Raw genomic sequence first — 17,068 nt, 5'->3', positions numbered from 1 at the left:
AGACTTTGGAATATGAGAAAGATAATGAAGATCGCAGATTAAATGCACATGTATCTATCGCTGCTTCGACTATAAGTACATGTATCTACATACATGGGCATCTAAGTGTTGCCGTTGCACAAAGCTAATAAGGGCAACTACTATACAGCTGTTCTTAATCATTGTCATCGTTGGTATTAATTGCTCATCATCAATATCCTTGCGACTGCCAGTTTCCTGGGCGCGGAGGATGTATTTTTGAAGATTTCTTTATTTACAATTTCTCCATGTACGCGTCATTGATCCTGAGGTTAGGCATACGCGTTTTCTATCACTAACGCTCAATTATGTTTGCCGAGCCTGATTTAAGCAGAAATTATGCAGAGGCGCCGCCCCCACGGAGTACATGTATCAAGCCTGATCAATACGTACGCGAAAAGAGGGCACCAATGATAGACGCGGGTGGCTACATATTGCATCAGTATCGCAACACGTACAGTATACAGACCAGCCCTTTAAGATGCAATAGTTTGGTAAAATAATACGGCTGGAACCGGTTCAAGATCTCAACGGGATGCCAAGATGCCTGATCGCCCCCATAAGATTTGATATGACCCATTATTTACATGTATTGCTCCGCAATTGCGATCAATATGGCTATGGGAAGTCTAGCCGATCGAGAACTTTCCTATACATGACACGGGACAACAGGATGGGGGCCGCTGCAGGGGTTAATTGACATTGTCCACGAATGTTACCTTATCTATATATAAACCACGCTGATTTTTGGTCGAGAGGCTTTTCGTACACACTCCTCCAGGTCAGCTACAGCAATCTGTTATGTTCATCGAACATCCTTCTTGGACGCCTCTTCTCAATGCCGTACCCATACCAAACAGATCCTTTCAGCAGGCTGCCTTTGTCGGCTCGTATCGCCATTGCAAAGGGCATGCCCGATCTGGCATCTCTGCATAGCTTTCGCCTCATTTCATCCGCGTGTGCCGCTGTGTTTATGGAACCAAAGATGGGAGCCAAAATCGTCGAATTGGTAGCCAGAAAAAACTTGGACTATATGAACCAAAAGGTATTTGGCTACATCTGGGCACTGCTGCAATACCCCGAATCAAATTGGCCGATACCCCTCGGACGGCCTTTTAAAATCTCACCAATGTATGTTACTAGAAGCTGGCTCGGTTCTTCGACGCCGACAACCGAATCTACGCTTCGCATCTTGGTATTAGGCAAGACGGTCCACGAGGCTGCTCATCGGTGCCTCCATACTCTTTTGCAACGCTTCATCGCGCTGCGACCATGGCGTCCAGAAAACGCCAAATGCAATCTCAAAAACATGGGGTTCTGGAGATATTCTCCAAACACCCCCTTCCGGCTCCCTCCAGAGCGGGAAGGCCAACTGGTTGGGATCAATCTCAAAGCGGCAGCAGGTCCGTTGGAATGGTTCGAGGAGCAGAACGTCGTCTACGGTGCCTGGCTGCTTGCTCTTTACGCTGTTGTGCGTGACACGCCTGAGCCATACATCTGGCCTCCACCTGGATCGACAGCCGGGCATATAAAAGCGTTGCAATTAGAGAAAAGCGTGAGAGCAATAGAGATGCCACAAGTGCTCTTAGGCAGGTTGGCAACGCCAACTGCGCCCATACTACATCGACCATTATCGACCTTTTTCCCATGGGCACCTTCATGTAGCGAGAGTGGCTGTTCGATAGCACGAAAGTGGTTTCCAGGTCCTGAACATCTCCAGATCACATCCAGGGGCAAGCAATTTCTGGGCGACGCGCGTGAAACGCCTTGGTCGGCGATCAGAGCCGCCCCAATCGGACCCTACCGGGCTCTCGGCTTCTCAATATGGGGAGAGTACAGGTTCATAAACATGGGCCTGCTCACTGGAAGTCGTGATCTAGCAACGCATTTTGCCAACGCCACCAACGTGGCAGAGTGCAGTGATTGGTACGCATGGAAGAGCGTGCTGACTCTGCCCCAGCTTGAAGCGTTGAAAGATGCACAGTATGATGCATGGGTACAGTGGCAGCAAGAGGCAGCAAATAGGAGAGACTACATGTAATTTGGTGAATGCTAGGGGAAGTTTATGCGATTAAAGAATTGCATGAAGAAGTGATTTTGTGACTAGAATGCATTATTAAACCAAAGTGACTATTTATGCGGATACATGTGAAGCATGTATTAGCTGTTAACAATTCAATCAAACTCTAGATTTATTGTTAGCATGTCGTGCTTACACATGGCCTTTTATAAATTCTATTCTGTATTTTCAAAGATCCATTTCCATAAGCTCGACATTAAATTACAAGATTTCTGCTTCTGTAGTGTTTTCTAGCCATTTCCGCCGAGCTTCGCCATTCGTTGAGGAATGTCCGAATACCAACTCATTACCATCATCCGTAAAAGCTCGAACTTCATTATACGGCGAAAAGGTAGACGGCAAGGGCTGATCCCTATCACCTTCAGTAAACGCAAACCAAACTCAAAGAGGGTCCGTTATAACTCGACATTGCCCGAGGCAGTGATACGTGTTGCAACTAAATCTCCACTCTCCTTCAAGAAAATGCTGTGTGAGCGAAACATCGTAGTCTGTCTTACAGATCAAGCATGATCCCGTTCCTGGGTTGAAGCCGCATGCTTTCCAGTTGCTTTTTATTGCAGGAGAAAATTCAAAGTCAAATTCTCCGGCGCGACCACATGGAATAGTCTGAGAATCCATGGGATCTACCGGGTGCGTTACAATGATGTAGCGAATGTGGTTGCAGACTTTTGGCTTTATACGGTTCATTAGCCGTGCGAGATAATCCCAAGGTACATTAGGGCCAACAAATGTAAATGAACGGGCCAAGTACAGTTTATCGTTGATGATCTTGGGGCTATATCGGAGGGAAAATCTCCACACCCCGTTTCTTCGCGGCTGCTCTGCAGGGATCCAGTCGAAAGTAGGTTCTTCAGCATTGGGATTGGCTCTCCGTCTAATTTCTATAGCAGGGGGCAAGCCGTGTAAGCATCTATCCAGCTCGAGCTCAGTCTCAAACGATAAGCAACGCGTTAGGTGTCGGAGGGATATGCCGTGCAGAGGGCCGTAGAAATGCCGATTCATGATCAAGTGTGCATCCATGAAGCGAATATAGCCATGACTCCTGAAGGCCGGCCACTCGTTCGGCAAGACGATGTTTATGTCGGGTTCAAAATGGTAGTTTCGCCACATAGAATTCGGAAAGCCTGAGCTAAAGTGGCAGACAGTCCGTATATAATGATCTTGGCTCCTCCAGTTAAGCTCGGGGTTTAATCTCTGCAATTTCGAACACCAAGGGCAGAGAAAGGTTTTCGGAATGTCCCTCTGCAGAGCGAGAAGGAATCTCCTTTTGTCGGGGGGGATCAAGACGTGGTAGGCTGCGTTCGGGGGAAGCGAGCGACATGAGGAATTTGCAGGTTAATGCCAAAAGCATACGCTCTGGTAAGTCCAAATAGCCCGTTATACCACACAGGACCTCATTCGGAAGTTTCAGGGGAGATAGAGAAGATGTCTCTTGGTTCGCCGGAACCTGGCTCTCTGCCCGCCGCTGTATGCTCGTAGAAGCTTCGGCTTCTGGCAAGACCTGGTTTTGGCGCCCTTGTTCTTCGGTGTTACGCATCTTGGGAGATTCGATGTAGAATATGAGATTATCGTAAATTCGAATTTCGACTGCACTGGAGTTCGACTACATCAAAATCTCTCCAAGACAATGGAAGGAATGGGAGTCTTTATATTCCTTCGGTGTATTTTTAGTATATGACCGTCATACTGGCCTATAGCGTTTACTAGGAAAGTTTCTCAACGTAGATACACATAATAAAGTTCGAGTCTCTGGGCAGGTACAAAGTATTGAATACTGGAACTCATACGTAGCAGGCTAGTAATTCTATGTTCCCGAATACATGGAGGCAAATAGTTGTAACCATGGCTGGGTACATGTGTATAATTCAACAAATTTAAGCATTATAGCTCTTGTATTTAGCTTTCTGCAGCGATACTTTGGCAGCTAAAGCTTCACTAGGATCCTTTATAAAGCTAAACTTGTACTGCTATAGGCCTCAAACTCGAGCATTTCCTGTGCGTCGCCATTCCTCCCATAGTCTCGACCACCACTGTGTACCTGTAGACTGACGGCATTTAGCCTTGGTATTGGAGCCATCAGAAGAAGTGTCATCAAACTTGATCGGGTCATCTGCGTATGCACTCAACCTGTCAGTTACCCAAGGCCCAGCATTTCCAACCGTCGAAATGACTCCAGTGGTGGATCCTCCTCCCAACAAAACCGTAAATATGCCACGCAATGGGAAATCCTGATACGCCGGCTGCGACAAGTCAAACGGCTCGCCGCGCCGCCAAACCTCGGCTGCAGTATCGGCCTTGATCAGAGAAGAGTCGAGCTTAAGAGACAAGACTGTAGGATTGATGTTCTGATAATCAGAGTTGATATCGACATCTCCCAATAAATAGCTGCCTCCCGTACCCCAGTGCTCAGAATCATACTCGCTCGAGACGATATCCGCCACCAGTGGTGCGCGACTCGCAGGAATCTGCCAAGGCATCACGGGCACCTGCAAACTTATACTAACATCTCGGACAAAGTCGTAAAAGCGACGCCACTCGTATGGGCCGTAGAAATAGCCGTTGCTATAGGCACGCAGAGTCCAGTCATCGGCTTCGTAGCGGTCTATAGCAAGGAAATCGGGCGCATACTCGCCGTCATAAGTGCCGAGCGACTTGATGTACTCTGCAAGTTTATTTGCTTCGGCGTATGGCTCATTGTTATCCGAACCACCGTCGTCATCCGAGCCAGTGTTGTAAATCCAGGTGGAAGTACCGCCGCCCCAAATATTAACTTGCCAGCCAAAAGTAACGCTGGGGGCCACTGTTCGGATAAGCCAGTTGACGGCATGAGTATACCCTGCAAAGGTATCGACAATGGAGTCAGGAATCTCCGCTTCGATCTGCCAGTGATCAAGGGCATCTTGTAATGGCTCTCTGACCGGCACGCCATAGTCAACGAGGTTCGCCTTTTGGCCTTCTCCCAAGAAGTCGGGGTTAACAATGAAACCAGCCGGTACTGGGTGGTCCTCATCAACTGCACTTTTCGCAATGTTGAGAGCCAAGATCAGATTTGCAAAGCTGTGGGTCAGCCAATCTTTTCTTCGAAGCTGCTCATATATGTCTCCTTGAGAGAGATTGCAGGTATAGGAGATCATTACTGGCAAAACTTTACTGCCATCTGCGAGCTCATTTTCAACCTCGAGCGCAAGTTGGATTGTTCTGCTAGTGGAAGAGTCATTGTCCAAGAACTTTTCCTTGTCTCCGGCGCCATCAGTGCCGGCGTACTTGAAGATGGACGACACTCGAGCCGCAACAAGATCTTTAGCATTGTCAGGTGTCAAATCAGCGATGGCACCGAAGCTCAACTGGTCAGGAAAGCCTTTGACTTGAAGCGAAGCTCCCTTCAGCAGCTTAAGGTTGAGCTCCGTGCTACTATCTGGTAATACAGTAATATTGGTTGCGGTTTCAACCACATACACTGTTCCACTGTTGACAAAGCTTGCGCTACGAATCGAGTACTCTCCTGGAGCTACCAGCACGGAGAACGGCGTAGTGCCAGCTTGAGCAGGGACCTTTTCGGTATAGATCAAATCATCCGAGGTGAGGCGTATCAGAATATCTTGGTCGACCTCAAAATCAGATTCTATGACGATAGGTAGCTGGACAAAGCCTGAAATGTCAATAGGCGAAGACTTTACATCATCTTCACGGTATATAATAGTGAATAGCTTGCGCGGAAGACCCTCATTCCACACACGGAACGTATAATCGACATTATTCAAAGTAATATTATCAACGATCACTGCGAAAGATCCTGTTTCCGGAAGGCGTCGCACCGGAGTCGTGTGGTTTGTAGAGCTATAGAAATCTGTGAACGGCGCGCCGTCAATGAGCAACTGCACGTGAAAGGTTTCTCCCTGGAGCGGTGGAATGTCTCCAAAACCCAAATCTAAGGCACTGTACTTTGACACGGGGCCAAAGGTAATGCTGACACCAGTATACTCTCCAATATTGACATCCAGGAATGTGGGTGAGGCCTGAGTATCAGCAACAGTAGTTTGGTCTTCCGTAGCGAGGTCCATGACTGAAACATTGTAATCGCCCGGTGGTATATTTTCCAAGATGGTGCCCACAAGAGGGAGATTGAAAGGAAACTTTGCAAATTTTGACTGGAGAACAATAGACAGCTTGCTAGATGCAAGGGCAGGAGTAGGAGCGGGTGGGACATGGATTTCAACTATCCCGGTTGCGTAAGGCATCTGATCGGCCTCGAAGGAAAAAGAATTCTGATAGAAATCAGGGTCATCGGTCAAATCACCATTGATACCAAATGATATGGTATCAGAAAGGTTGAATGTATAAGGACCCTTGAATTCAAGCCTCACTATGACGAGAAAGGTCGAATCGCCAATCTGATTGACCGTGACGTCTGGTGTGACTTCCTGCCAGGGGTTGGTCCCCACAACGATATCGTTTTTTCCAAGTCTAGCAGGCGACTTGAAGACAGTGCCAAAGAAGTCATTGATGGTCACTGCTGAGTCATCGTCATAGTGAAGATTGGAGACAACCAATTGGCCGTAAAATGGGGTCGCACCCGAGGCAACCTTTGCTTCGTATTTGATAGAAGGCATGGTATCGTACGTTATCAGCTTTTGATGCTTTTGATGACAGCTGTTTGACAGCACAGGATAGATAAGTAGCTTTGGAAAGACTAATATAGAGATGAATGAGGCGATGAAGAAAAGATTTAGACAGAGGTGTCCTGTCTCATTATATATACTTTTCAAGTCCCTGCCATATCTTGCATGTCTATTCTTCTGGCTATTTCTATTTGTCATAGTTAGAATCGTCATTATTCGCTATTTTCCCTACAACTCTCTTACATGGATAGTATGATATAATGTTTGTTAACTTTTTCCCGAATTAGCTTTGCTGCATATCACGCAATACGTGTGCTGCGCCTGTGTCACACACCGATCGGAAAGTTTATCGAATTAGATGACTGGATGGCTTTGCATTTCCGCCTCGAATATCTCAATTGAGCAGCTTTGAGTTCAATGAATCCAGCCAACCTATATAAATCATCAAATTAATGTCTCACGATAGCTTGGCAGAACAAGTCGTGGCCTTTACAAGAAAGTCTATTCGACGATGGCAGCACACTTGGTTGCATCTGTGCAAATACGGAGTTTGAGCTATATTGCAGTAATTCCTTCGCTGTATAACGGTCAGGTGGCAAATATGACTTGCCATTACTTACGAAGCTTGTGATAATATCACAAAGCGAGGCAACACACTAATTAAGCAAAGAACTCATCTCCTGTTTAGCTGTTTATATATCTACATTTCCCCACTGATGCTATAAAAGCACACGCCTCAGTGAAAGCGAGTGTCGGGAATGCGAAACACGGCAGATTAATACATAAGAGACTAACATTTAGTTTAGCTTTGCATGTGAAGAATACCTATAGTATTTGATATCTCTTAATTTGTCTGCTCATATTCTTGGCTGCTCCAACTTTGTAACGCCAGTCGTTGAATGGAATAATATATTCGACTGACTGTCTCATCTTCTTTGTTGACTATAAGTGTCATGTGGGGACAGAGCATTTGCATTCTATTGGTAGGAAACCGGAAACTGGATGCACAAGTCTAAGCTATATTCAAGACTTGGCGCTGCTTTTTACGTCGCAGAAGCCACATCGTATGACTTCGGGCTGATGTTATGTTTTACAACTAAGAAAATTTGATTTACCCATTTCGATACGGTGCATTGACAGTTGTAACATACCACTTTTTACCTCGTTGGCACATTTGACTTGTCATCAATGTGTGATCCTGTGTCTAATATAGCCTTGCTTGCCATAGTAAGGCCTTCTATAAAGAGTAGTAGCATAAAAAGTAGCATCCTAGTAGTGGTAAATCGGTGGGTAGTATTCCAGATAGAGTCAATCGTTCAGTCTGTCCGGGGTTGGTATGAGCTATAGCGATCTTATTTATAAATAATTCCGCCTATTGGATATCAATTTTGGTGTATTGTTGTACAATGGAATAGAGTAACCTCAGGTTGACTTAAATGATAAAAGAATATTAACAATAGCGATTTCAACTCTCTCTACTAATCGTTATTATAAATTTACTTATTGCAAGTGTTACCCTACATGGAATCATTTCTCAATAGCAATCCGGGCTTTGTGTAATACAATCTACATGTAGGTTAGTCTACAAGGCCTTGGCGATAATGTTATAAAGAGGGCGCTGCATATATCTCCGAGGAGTTCTTAAATGTCCTATGCCAGTTACTATGTAGGATTTGAACAACCGCGCGATTATGCACGGCCGCGTCAGATTAGAAATACACATGTAGCGGGCGTGTGGTGATTGGATGTTTGTTGATTTTGTCTAAAACTTGAGTAATATTACTAAGTAATTACTTTGGTAATGATACATCTTCTTATTTCATGCTATTATGATGACATTATACTTTTTCTGTTTAAATGCAATAGCCAGCAGCATCATTTACATCTCAGAACAAATAACCTACACGAAATATCCTGCGTTTCCTAGCCCTTTCACAACTATACTATTCCTTGGCCTTTGCTCTTCTTGTCGATGTACTTGTGAGATATGCGTTTCTTGTACACAAATCACTACACAGGACTTCCATCATAGTATTCCTAGTAAGACTTACGTTACAATGTAAATCCATGTGGTGATGTCTATTTTAGGTAACCAGGCCTTAACCTTACACCCTTGCTGCATTGCTAGGATATCGATTTAGCAATTATCCACGTCTGGTAGTCTGAGCTACGCGATCGGTCCGAGTATATCGCTCTCTGGCTTCCCATTAGGTTCGCTCTGGTGGAAGAAAAGGGTGTCAAAGAACTTAAGGTGGATAACATGTCATCATCAGTACCGTCAGCAATATGATGTATCAGTTCAATTACATTATGAAGCCACGTCATGGTCTACGTGGTCCGAAATTCGCTCTTTACAGACGAGTAAGGAATCGTTTCATCATGTTGTCTAACATAGTTCATAGCTACTTGGAGAATTTCGGTTTTCTCCGATCATTAAGGTCAAAAGGAACTCAAAATGTCCATTTCCATAAGAAGCATCATGACGCTCCACTGTTTCTGATATGTACATGTTCTGCCGATATGAATCGAAGCGGTCAATGTAAAGGCCAGCAAGTGGGAGGATTCCGTGGATGACAAATTCGCTTGGGAAACTTGGTTGAGAGACGTACATGCGCCACGGATCTCGGACTATAGTTCCTGCAGATGATTTGAGAGGTCGAGACTGTAGAAGCTTGAAGTTAAAATGCTCAGTGAGATGGATTGATGTCTTGTCTCTCTTGAAAATAGGGGTACAGTGGCTGGGATGATCAGGCTTGGCGAGACTACCCGCCAGTCCACAATTGGGGCGTATTCGGTTGCATCAGATGCAGGCAGCAGCGAAGATAGATGTATAGGGGCTCATATACCTTCACCGTCCTTGATTTGCGGACCCCGAAGTCGCTTTGGCCCTTCAGGTTGACCTACAAGATGTTCTCGACTTGGCAGGGGTGAACAAGGGCAAGAAAGTGAGATGTGCTGGATGGTAGTATTGAGTGTGGCAAGCCACGCCATAAGCATCCTGTTCAATGCTAGGTTTGGCCACCCATGAGACGGACTGAGCATGTACGTGTATGCCTAGAGCGTCAATAGAATGCCAAAAATGGCTCAATAATGGCAATGGTTTGCCGAAATAACCGAACGCACCCGGTCCAGGAGGGATTTCGAGTAGTATTTAAAGAATCTGCCTAATATCTGGTATGACAGAATGCCAGAGGAAGAAGATTAGCGGAGACACTAAACTAGAAGATTGCGGGGGGGACGAAATTGCCCGATTTAAACTACCCGCTCAAGATTGCATGCCAGGTTTTGCTGCCGTAAGACGGGTCAGAAGTGTAAACATCAATTAGAGTGGATAGTCTGAAAGAGTTGCCTCAATAATGAAGCAATTGCAAAGACATGCTACAATAAACATTCCCAAAAATTATTACTATTAGACTTGGATCATATATTCACATGTTATATCAAGCTAAAGAAACAAGCAATTTTTTGACAGATGGAGAACGCGGGGAAAACGCGGGGGAAGCCAGGGTGTTTCGGTTGTTTCTTCAGGAGCTCAAGTGTCTGAAGCTGTCATGGGAACCCTATGCCAGGGGTTGTGACATTACTATTTGCGCGCTTCTTGGGGGGCATGAGGCCGGTCCAATCTGGCCAATTGTTTAGTTGCTTGCAATTGCCGGACCCGTATGAGGTGTAACCATGTTTGTTGTCAAACCAGCCTGTCAATTCAATAGTTTTAGGAGATATGACAATAACTAGCAGACAAGAATATTGAACCAGGGGGGGAGATATTGATCTTTTTATTAGACATGTTCTTTATAAAAAGACAGCATCCTCAGCCTTTCCGGTAGCTTCTGAACCCAGAGCATAAGAGTCAAACAACTATTCACCTCTATCCATCAGTCACCATCGTCATCTCCCGTGATGAAGGCTCTGCTATTCACCTTTGCGTACGCGCTTCACTCAGTTGCTGCCACTTCACTACCAATCCGCCCGGATTCAGACGAAAGTGCGCAAGCATCATGTAGCTCATCGACGTTTACAAAGGTCCTCCCCCAAGGAGCGAGCATTGAAAAGGTCGCATCCGTACCGCAAAACGGACAATATGGCGAAGGAGCGGCAGACCTCAATTATCCGTATAATCCAACCGGCCTGCCTGCTTTATGCGCAGTAACTGTCAAGGTAGTCAGCTCCAACGAGTCCAGTTACCGGTTCGGGCTGTTTTTGCCCTCTTCTAGTCAATGGACAGGCAGACTCTTGGCCATTGGAAATGGGGGGTTTGGCGGAGGAATCAACTGGCTTGATATGTATGTAGCAGCTCTGCTGATAGCCGCATCTTTGTTTATCTTCGTCCAACTTACATCGTTCTGCTAGGGGTCCCGGGACGCATCTCGGCTTCGCAACTGTTTCCACAGACACAGGCCATAACTCAGCGACAGCAGACGTCACCTGGGCGTTGAACAATATCGATACCAAGTCAGACTGGGGCTGGCGTGCGATACATGGAAGCGTACAGCTCGCGAAAACACTAACTCAGGCTTACTACGGAGCATCCATCAAGTACTCATACTACAGCGGATGCTCGACTGGTGGCCGTCAAGGGCTCAAGGAAATACAAACGTCTCCTGACACTTTCGACGGCGCCCTTATCGGTGCTGCAGCTTGGTACACGAGCCACCTCAACACCTATGTAGTCCAGCTGGGTATGTACAACTTGCCCGTGACCGATCCGAAACATATTCCACTCGCGCTCTTTTCAGTCCTTGGGGCCGAAGTTATCCGCCAATGCGATGGAGTTGATGGGGTTGTTGACGGCATCGTGAGCAGTCCCGAGCTATGCAACTTTGACTATACCCAAATACGCTGCAAGGGTTCCGCTTCCTCAAACTGTCTTACAGATGCTCAGATTGGAACTGCCAAGAAGATCTACAACGACTGGTACTCCTCAGTGGACGGCAGGTGGCTCGCCAATGGTCTCACTTACAGCTCGGAGGACCAATGGTCCCTCTACCTTAATGGAACTGCCCCGCACGCCTTTGGAGTGGAATACGTGCAAGACTTCCTCCTCAACGATCCCAACTGGGACTGGAGGACATTCAACGAGAGCCTCGTCACTTATGCAGAACAAAACGATCCTGGCAATCCAACAGCTGATCAGGTCAACATCTCCCCCTTCAAAAACCGTGGAGGAAAAATCATCATGTACCACGGTCAAGCCGACGGCATTGTACCCACGAGAATTTCGGAGACGTACTATAACCGCACCATCGACTACTTTGGGAGCCTGCAGAGCACCCAAGATTTTTTCCGTCTTTTCCTCATTCCAGGAATGCAGCACTGCGCCTTGACAACGGTGGGCGCGCCGTGGAACATTGGAGCTACGTTCCAGCCTACGACCATGGCCACGAACCAGTGGTCAGTTCCGGGCTTCAAGGACAAGCAGCATGATGCGCTGCTGGCGCTGGTGGACTGGGTGGAAAACGGGAATGCCGTGGACCAAATTGTTGCGACGAGTTGGAACAGCTTGATAGATCCCAACTCGGGTGTACATGCGCAACGACCTCTTTGCCCTTGGCCGCAGAAAGCAAGATATAGCGGTTCGGGTTCTGTAAATGATGCGAAGAATTGGTCGTGTGCTTGAGGCTGCTATGTATATACATGTAATCAGTTCAGCTATCGATTATCACGTTAACACGCCTTATAGAAAACGATGAGTTTGGTGGTGGAATTTCGGTCTCGTAGAATGACTGCTAGAGCAAGCCTGTGACTGACTGTCGAGGCAGTTATATGAGATAAGATGGGGAAGTTACTATAACATACGAACCAGTAGAATCTCTTGCATAGTATCTGCCAGTAGGCGGCTTTTTCCGCGTATAGGCGGGCCATACACAATCATCAATCTAGAGGCGTGTCAGCACACTAATAACACCACATATAGAATTTAGCTAACGGCCAAATATGAACCTAACGACCCCAAAAGACAAGAGACGCCCGCAACTGTCTCTAGCTCGAATTAGTAGTGTATGGAATCATTCCGCAAATGACTCAGTTGTCTCTTCTTCACAAAAAGCTCACCAAAACCAAGTCGTTGAAAAGATCGCAATGTATATAATACTGGACAAGGCAACGGGGAAGTCTATTTTGGAGCTATAGTCAAGCCTCCGCAGCTCCACATCGCCAACCATACCACTGAAACTATTGGTGCGAAAATTCCACTTTCGAAAAGGTAAGCTTCAACGTAGCCTCATATAGGCATTTACTCTGCCAGCTAAATTCTTACACGCTTAGGCCTTTCTTGACACAATGTGTTGTTTCGCCTTGGAGTTGTCCGATCTGGACGTTTCTGCGTCCAATCAGAAAATGTATATGGCTAGAACTAAGACTCCGTGGAGAAGGGATCCATCGTCAGTGCGACAAAAGAGCATATTCGCTTTCCGTGTTCAACTCATAGTGCCTATTTATACTTCAAGGCCGCCTCTGTGATTTTTTTCTTGTTCTTTCCTACGTCTTAGCAAACACCTTCGAAATGGGTTCCTACACGGGAGAAGATTACACCAAAACGTTGGAATCTATTTCAGCTCAAGTACGAGATGCGATTGGCCAACTGCCCCATTTCAGTGATCTGAACCATGACGAGACCAGTCCAATCTTTCGCCCGGCCGGCGAAGAAGACCTAGCCAGAATTCGAGAGCTGGCGCTTCCAACACAAACACGCACAGTTGAAGAAGTCATTGGTGAAATGAACGACATCTATTCCTTTAGGGCGCGTGTTGGCCACCCGCGCTTCCTCACAGCAATTCCATCCGTTGCAACTCCTGCATCTTGGCTTGGTGACATTCTTGCATCCGCATTCAACGCCTTTTCTGGGGTGTGGCTGGGAGGACCTGGAATCGCAACCATTGAGCTAGAGCTTATTGCCTGGCTGGCGGCCCAAATTGGTCTGCCCGCTTCGGCCGGTGGAATCTTCGTCTCTGGAGGTTCCGTGGCCAATTTGACGGCTATGACGGCTGCGCGCGACCAACGCTTGAAACAGGATGATCGAGGCAAGGGCATCATCTACTTCTCCGACGAAACCCATTTCTGTGTACCCAAAGCCCTCCGGATTCTAGGCTTTTTCGACCACCAAATGCGAAAGATACCATCCGATAAGAAGTTCAGCATGGACGTGGCCAAGCTTGAGGAGGCCATTGTTGCAGATAAAAGCCAAGGCCTGGTCCCATTCCTCATTGTTGCCAACTGTGGCACAACTAATACGGGAGCCATCGACCCCATGGATGAAATTGCAGACTTGGCTCAGGAGCACAACATGTGGCTGCATGTAGACGGTGCCTATGGCGCCTCTGTTGCGTTATCGGGACAATACCGTTCGTTGGTAGCAGGGCTTAGACGCGCCGACAGCGTTGCATGGGACGCTCACAAATGGCTATTCCAGACGTTTGGCTGTGCTATTACACTTGTTCGTGACAGAAAGCATCTAGCAGAGAGCTTTACCCTCAGCGGCGACTATCTGCAAGATACTGTATCCGGAGAGGATCAGCCGAACCTCTTCAACTACGGCATTGAGCTTACACGGCCGGCTCGCCACATGAGACTCTGGTTCTCGTTACGAGTGCTTGGAGCGGACACCGTTGCGCAGATGATTGATCATGGATTTCTAGTCGCTGCAGCTGCAGAAGCCAAGTTGGCGACCCTTGAACATTGGAAGATTACGTCGCCGGCTAGACTAAGCACCATTACTTTCCGATTCTGCCCAGAAGGGATGGATGAGGATACTGCGGATCAGTTGAATGGCATCATTTCTAGAGATGCATTGGAGCAGAATATTGCCATGATCCAAACTACGCAGGTTCATGGCCAGACTAGTCTGCGAGTTTGTTCCATCAATCCGCTTACGACTGTGGCCTGCATGGAGCAGATTATTGAGCAGCTGCATGTCATAGCCTGCAAGAGTGCATTAGAATTGTAGATTAGATAGGAAATTAATTGCATGACTTGAGTTTACCTGACGAGTCTGATTGACGTTCAAGGCGTTGCGAGACATCTAGTTCAGAACACGAAAATGGCCATGATGCAAATATCATGCTGATACGATTCATTGTGCAAACCTGCATAGTGGAACTTCATGTCCCGTTGATGCAGACAAAATTGCCGAAGCCGCCTTGCCGCCGTTGCGTTTTGGCCCCCATCCAGATGATTCTGTCCAATTGCGACGCAGCAGCTGCACGCATCCAGCAATGCAATATTCGAAGCTAATATCGCTTGAGACATGCAATCTATTAGCAGTCGCCTGCTTCAAAGTATCCTCATGAGGTCAAATACGCAGACAAGGTAACGGTCACTCAACTACACTCACAACTCTCCCTTGCCTATAACGAGAGATTCATTTGAAACACCACTTATTCATGTGATCAAGAAAGAATCCAGTTGGTTAGTTACACTAGAGACTGCGAATGTCTATAACTTCCGCGTGCGTTTGCCAAATTAATTACAGGTATCATCAAACTCCTTTACAACCGTTACAAGCAGCCCTTTGCCGAAATTACATCTTCCCCTGCAAGTGCCACTGGAATATCTTCCTAAAGATGTCCTTTCCATTTCCCTCGAGGACATCTCCGTGGCAAGGAATCAACGTGGTGAAGTCCCACTGGTCAATAACCTTCAGGCTGTCGCTCATGCTGTTGCGATCCTTGGCGAGATGCCAGTTGAACCGCTTGGACCAGGTGGCTTCTCCGCTGGTGTTCTGCACGCTGTGGAAGATTTTGTTGAGGAACCCGCTGGGCCTGTCCGACTCGGGCACCTTGCTGTACTGCTCGGTCGCCGGCAGATTGAACATCAGATCCGCCTCGATCAGGACCTTGTCCGGCCTGTAGTTGAAGACGAGCTCCTTGTTGGCGTGGCCATCGACGTACTCATAGTCAAAGTCGGCGTCAAACTCTTGGCTGATTCGAATGTCGCGCTTTCCCTCCTTTGTGAAGACGACGGCAAACTTGTCGTCGTTGATTTTCGGGTCCTTGGTCTGCTTTGCGCGCTTCTCGGGAAGGCCCTCTGGGCCGATGATCTTGGCTTCAGGCCACTGCTTGGCCCATTCAGAGATGAAGATGTGGTGCTCAAAGTCAAGCGCGACGATGTACGCGACGTTGCCGCCCAGCTCTGCGGCCTTGGCCTTGGTCTCTTCTGTGAGGGCGACGGGAGAGAAGACGGCGAGGTTGCCGGAAGTGAGCCTCACTGTTGGACGATGCGATTAGCACAGGTGCATGTACTGGTGAGACATTCTGGGCGCTAAGCCCTTATTATGTGGGAATGGCGAGACATTAAACATTGAATGAATGCATACCTAGCGTTCCACGGCCGCCAATCTGGATTCTGCCGAATCGCGCAAAGGGCACGGAGAAGGTCACGACGTTGGGCGTGACATTGCGGATGACCATGAGATCAGCCGGGTTGGCCGGGATCAAGCTTGCAGACATTTTGTGCGAGATTGAAGTGCTGGGTGAAACGTGAAGATGTCGTGTCGCTGCTAGAGTTGTGTGTTGAGGCGTGAAATAGCTGAGGAGAACAGTCTTTGTGATGATGTTATTGCTTCCGAGTCCATGACGCAAGACTGGCGACGATGCGACGCGGCCGCTATTTAAGCACCCGGGCCATGCACCGAGACGCTGAATCCGTCTCATCTGCAACTCAAATTATTTCCTGGAAGACCTATCTCGGATGCTTCCCTTTGTCAGCGTCCAGGGGCCGGTGAGAAAACGATCAATGCTAATCGGCGTTAGGTCCCTAGTGGCGACAGCAGCCGTTTGGAAAATTCCAAATTCTGAAATTCCTCGGTCGCAGCGATGCAGTCAGTAAACATTAGTGGCACGATACGTGTAAAAAAGGGCACGTACCCGAATGCGGCTGTCAAAGAGCCGAGGCTTACACCCAGCAGCCTGCTCGAGCTCCAGTCATTTCGTCCCTTTCACGGTGCTAGATCTTACACGGGATCATGACATCAATCGGGCTCGGGAGGAAAATGGCCCGTTGGGCTGGGTCAGGCGGTTATTCGGTGCTGCTGAACAGCCCGTCGATATGACATGATATGGTATCGCGCAGGGCTTGTCCGAGCTCGTCCGGAGGGCTGCGCTGGGAGGCTGCGCTGGCTGCAAACCACGGACAAATAACGCCTGTAAATTATATAATTCTGCCGCCGGCGCGCTTAGTGGGGACCGGTATAGGGCAAAGGCTACTGCTATGCCGCGGCAAGCCCCCCGTAAATGGGTGAGACGCCTAATTCTCACGTACATGGATTGAGTCCATGTTTTAAACTCGACTCCACCGCCACAAACAAGCCAAAAGCATCCGTAGTTGTCTGCCAGGAAACTTTAACATGGTACATGAT

At 47.5% G+C, this 17,068-nt stretch overlaps 6 protein-coding genes across 6 annotated transcripts; 3 read left to right on the top strand and 3 right to left on the bottom strand.

Moving 5' to 3' along the window:
* Nucleotides 1–807: 807 nt before the first annotated feature.
* TrAtP1_007416 (uncharacterized protein) lies at nucleotides 808–2,059 on the top strand (the record flags this gene model as incomplete). The annotated part of the gene is made up of 1 exon (XM_014093038.2): nucleotides 808–2,059. The coding sequence occupies exon 1, from the start codon at nucleotides 857–859 to the stop codon at nucleotides 2,057–2,059; it is 1,203 nt and encodes a 400-aa protein (XP_013948513.2). The 5' UTR covers nucleotides 808–856.
* Nucleotides 2,060–3,272: 1,213 nt separating this feature from the next.
* Nucleotides 3,273–3,635, bottom strand: TrAtP1_007415 (uncharacterized protein; the record flags this gene model as incomplete). The annotated part of the gene is made up of 1 exon (XM_014093037.2): nucleotides 3,273–3,635. The coding sequence occupies one exon, from the start codon at nucleotides 3,633–3,635 to the stop codon at nucleotides 3,273–3,275; it is 363 nt and encodes a 120-aa protein (XP_013948512.2).
* A 439-nt stretch (nucleotides 3,636–4,074) lies between these two features.
* TrAtP1_007414 (uncharacterized protein) lies at nucleotides 4,075–6,708 on the bottom strand (the record flags this gene model as incomplete). The annotated part of the gene is made up of 1 exon (XM_014092836.2): nucleotides 4,075–6,708. The coding sequence occupies one exon, from the start codon at nucleotides 6,706–6,708 to the stop codon at nucleotides 4,075–4,077; it is 2,634 nt and encodes an 877-aa protein (XP_013948311.2).
* Nucleotides 6,709–10,617: 3,909 nt separating this feature from the next.
* On the top strand, nucleotides 10,618–12,334 carry TrAtP1_007413 (uncharacterized protein; the record flags this gene model as incomplete). Its single annotated transcript, XM_066113517.1, has 2 exons — nucleotides 10,618–11,000; nucleotides 11,068–12,334. 2 exons carry the CDS (start codon nucleotides 10,618–10,620, stop codon nucleotides 12,332–12,334), a joined length of 1,650 nt encoding a protein of 549 aa, XP_065969603.1.
* Nucleotides 12,335–13,162: 828 nt separating this feature from the next.
* On the top strand, nucleotides 13,163–14,698 carry TrAtP1_007412 (uncharacterized protein). The gene has a single exon (XM_066113516.1). The coding sequence runs from the start codon at nucleotides 13,220–13,222 to the stop codon at nucleotides 14,657–14,659; it is 1,440 nt and encodes a 479-aa protein (XP_065969602.1). The 5' UTR covers nucleotides 13,163–13,219; the 3' UTR covers nucleotides 14,660–14,698.
* Nucleotides 14,699–15,094: 396 nt separating this feature from the next.
* On the bottom strand, nucleotides 15,095–16,805 carry TrAtP1_007411 (uncharacterized protein). Its single transcript, XM_014093034.2, has 3 exons — nucleotides 16,578–16,805; nucleotides 16,028–16,504; nucleotides 15,095–15,918 (listed from the first exon to the last, which is right to left on the bottom strand). Exons 2-3 carry the CDS (start codon nucleotides 16,362–16,364, stop codon nucleotides 15,233–15,235), a joined length of 1,023 nt encoding a protein of 340 aa, XP_013948509.2. The 5' UTR covers nucleotides 16,365–16,504; nucleotides 16,578–16,805; the 3' UTR covers nucleotides 15,095–15,232.
* Nucleotides 16,806–17,068: the final 263 nt, after the last annotated feature.

This window comes from Trichoderma atroviride, chromosome 4 (genome assembly GCF_020647795.1).
Source record: "Trichoderma atroviride chromosome 4, complete sequence".
In the NCBI taxonomy this organism is placed as follows: Eukaryota; Fungi; Ascomycota; class Sordariomycetes; order Hypocreales; family Hypocreaceae; genus Trichoderma; species Trichoderma atroviride.
The sequence above is the reverse complement of the archived record's forward strand: the minus strand, read 5'-3'. Positions and strand labels throughout refer to the sequence as shown.

Coding starts and splice junctions, on each gene's coding strand:
- TrAtP1_007411 (XM_014093034.2), bottom strand. CDS start 16,364: ATGAGACGGATTCAGCGTCTCGGTGCATGGCCCGGGTGCTTAAATAGC. Junction 15,919..16,027: donor TGGCGGCCGTGGAACGCTAG/GTATGCATTCAT, acceptor ATCGTCCAACAG/TGAGGCTCACTTCCGGCAAC.
- TrAtP1_007412 (XM_066113516.1), top strand. CDS start 13,220: ATGGGTTCCTACACGGGAGAAGATTACACCAAAACGTTGGAATCTATT.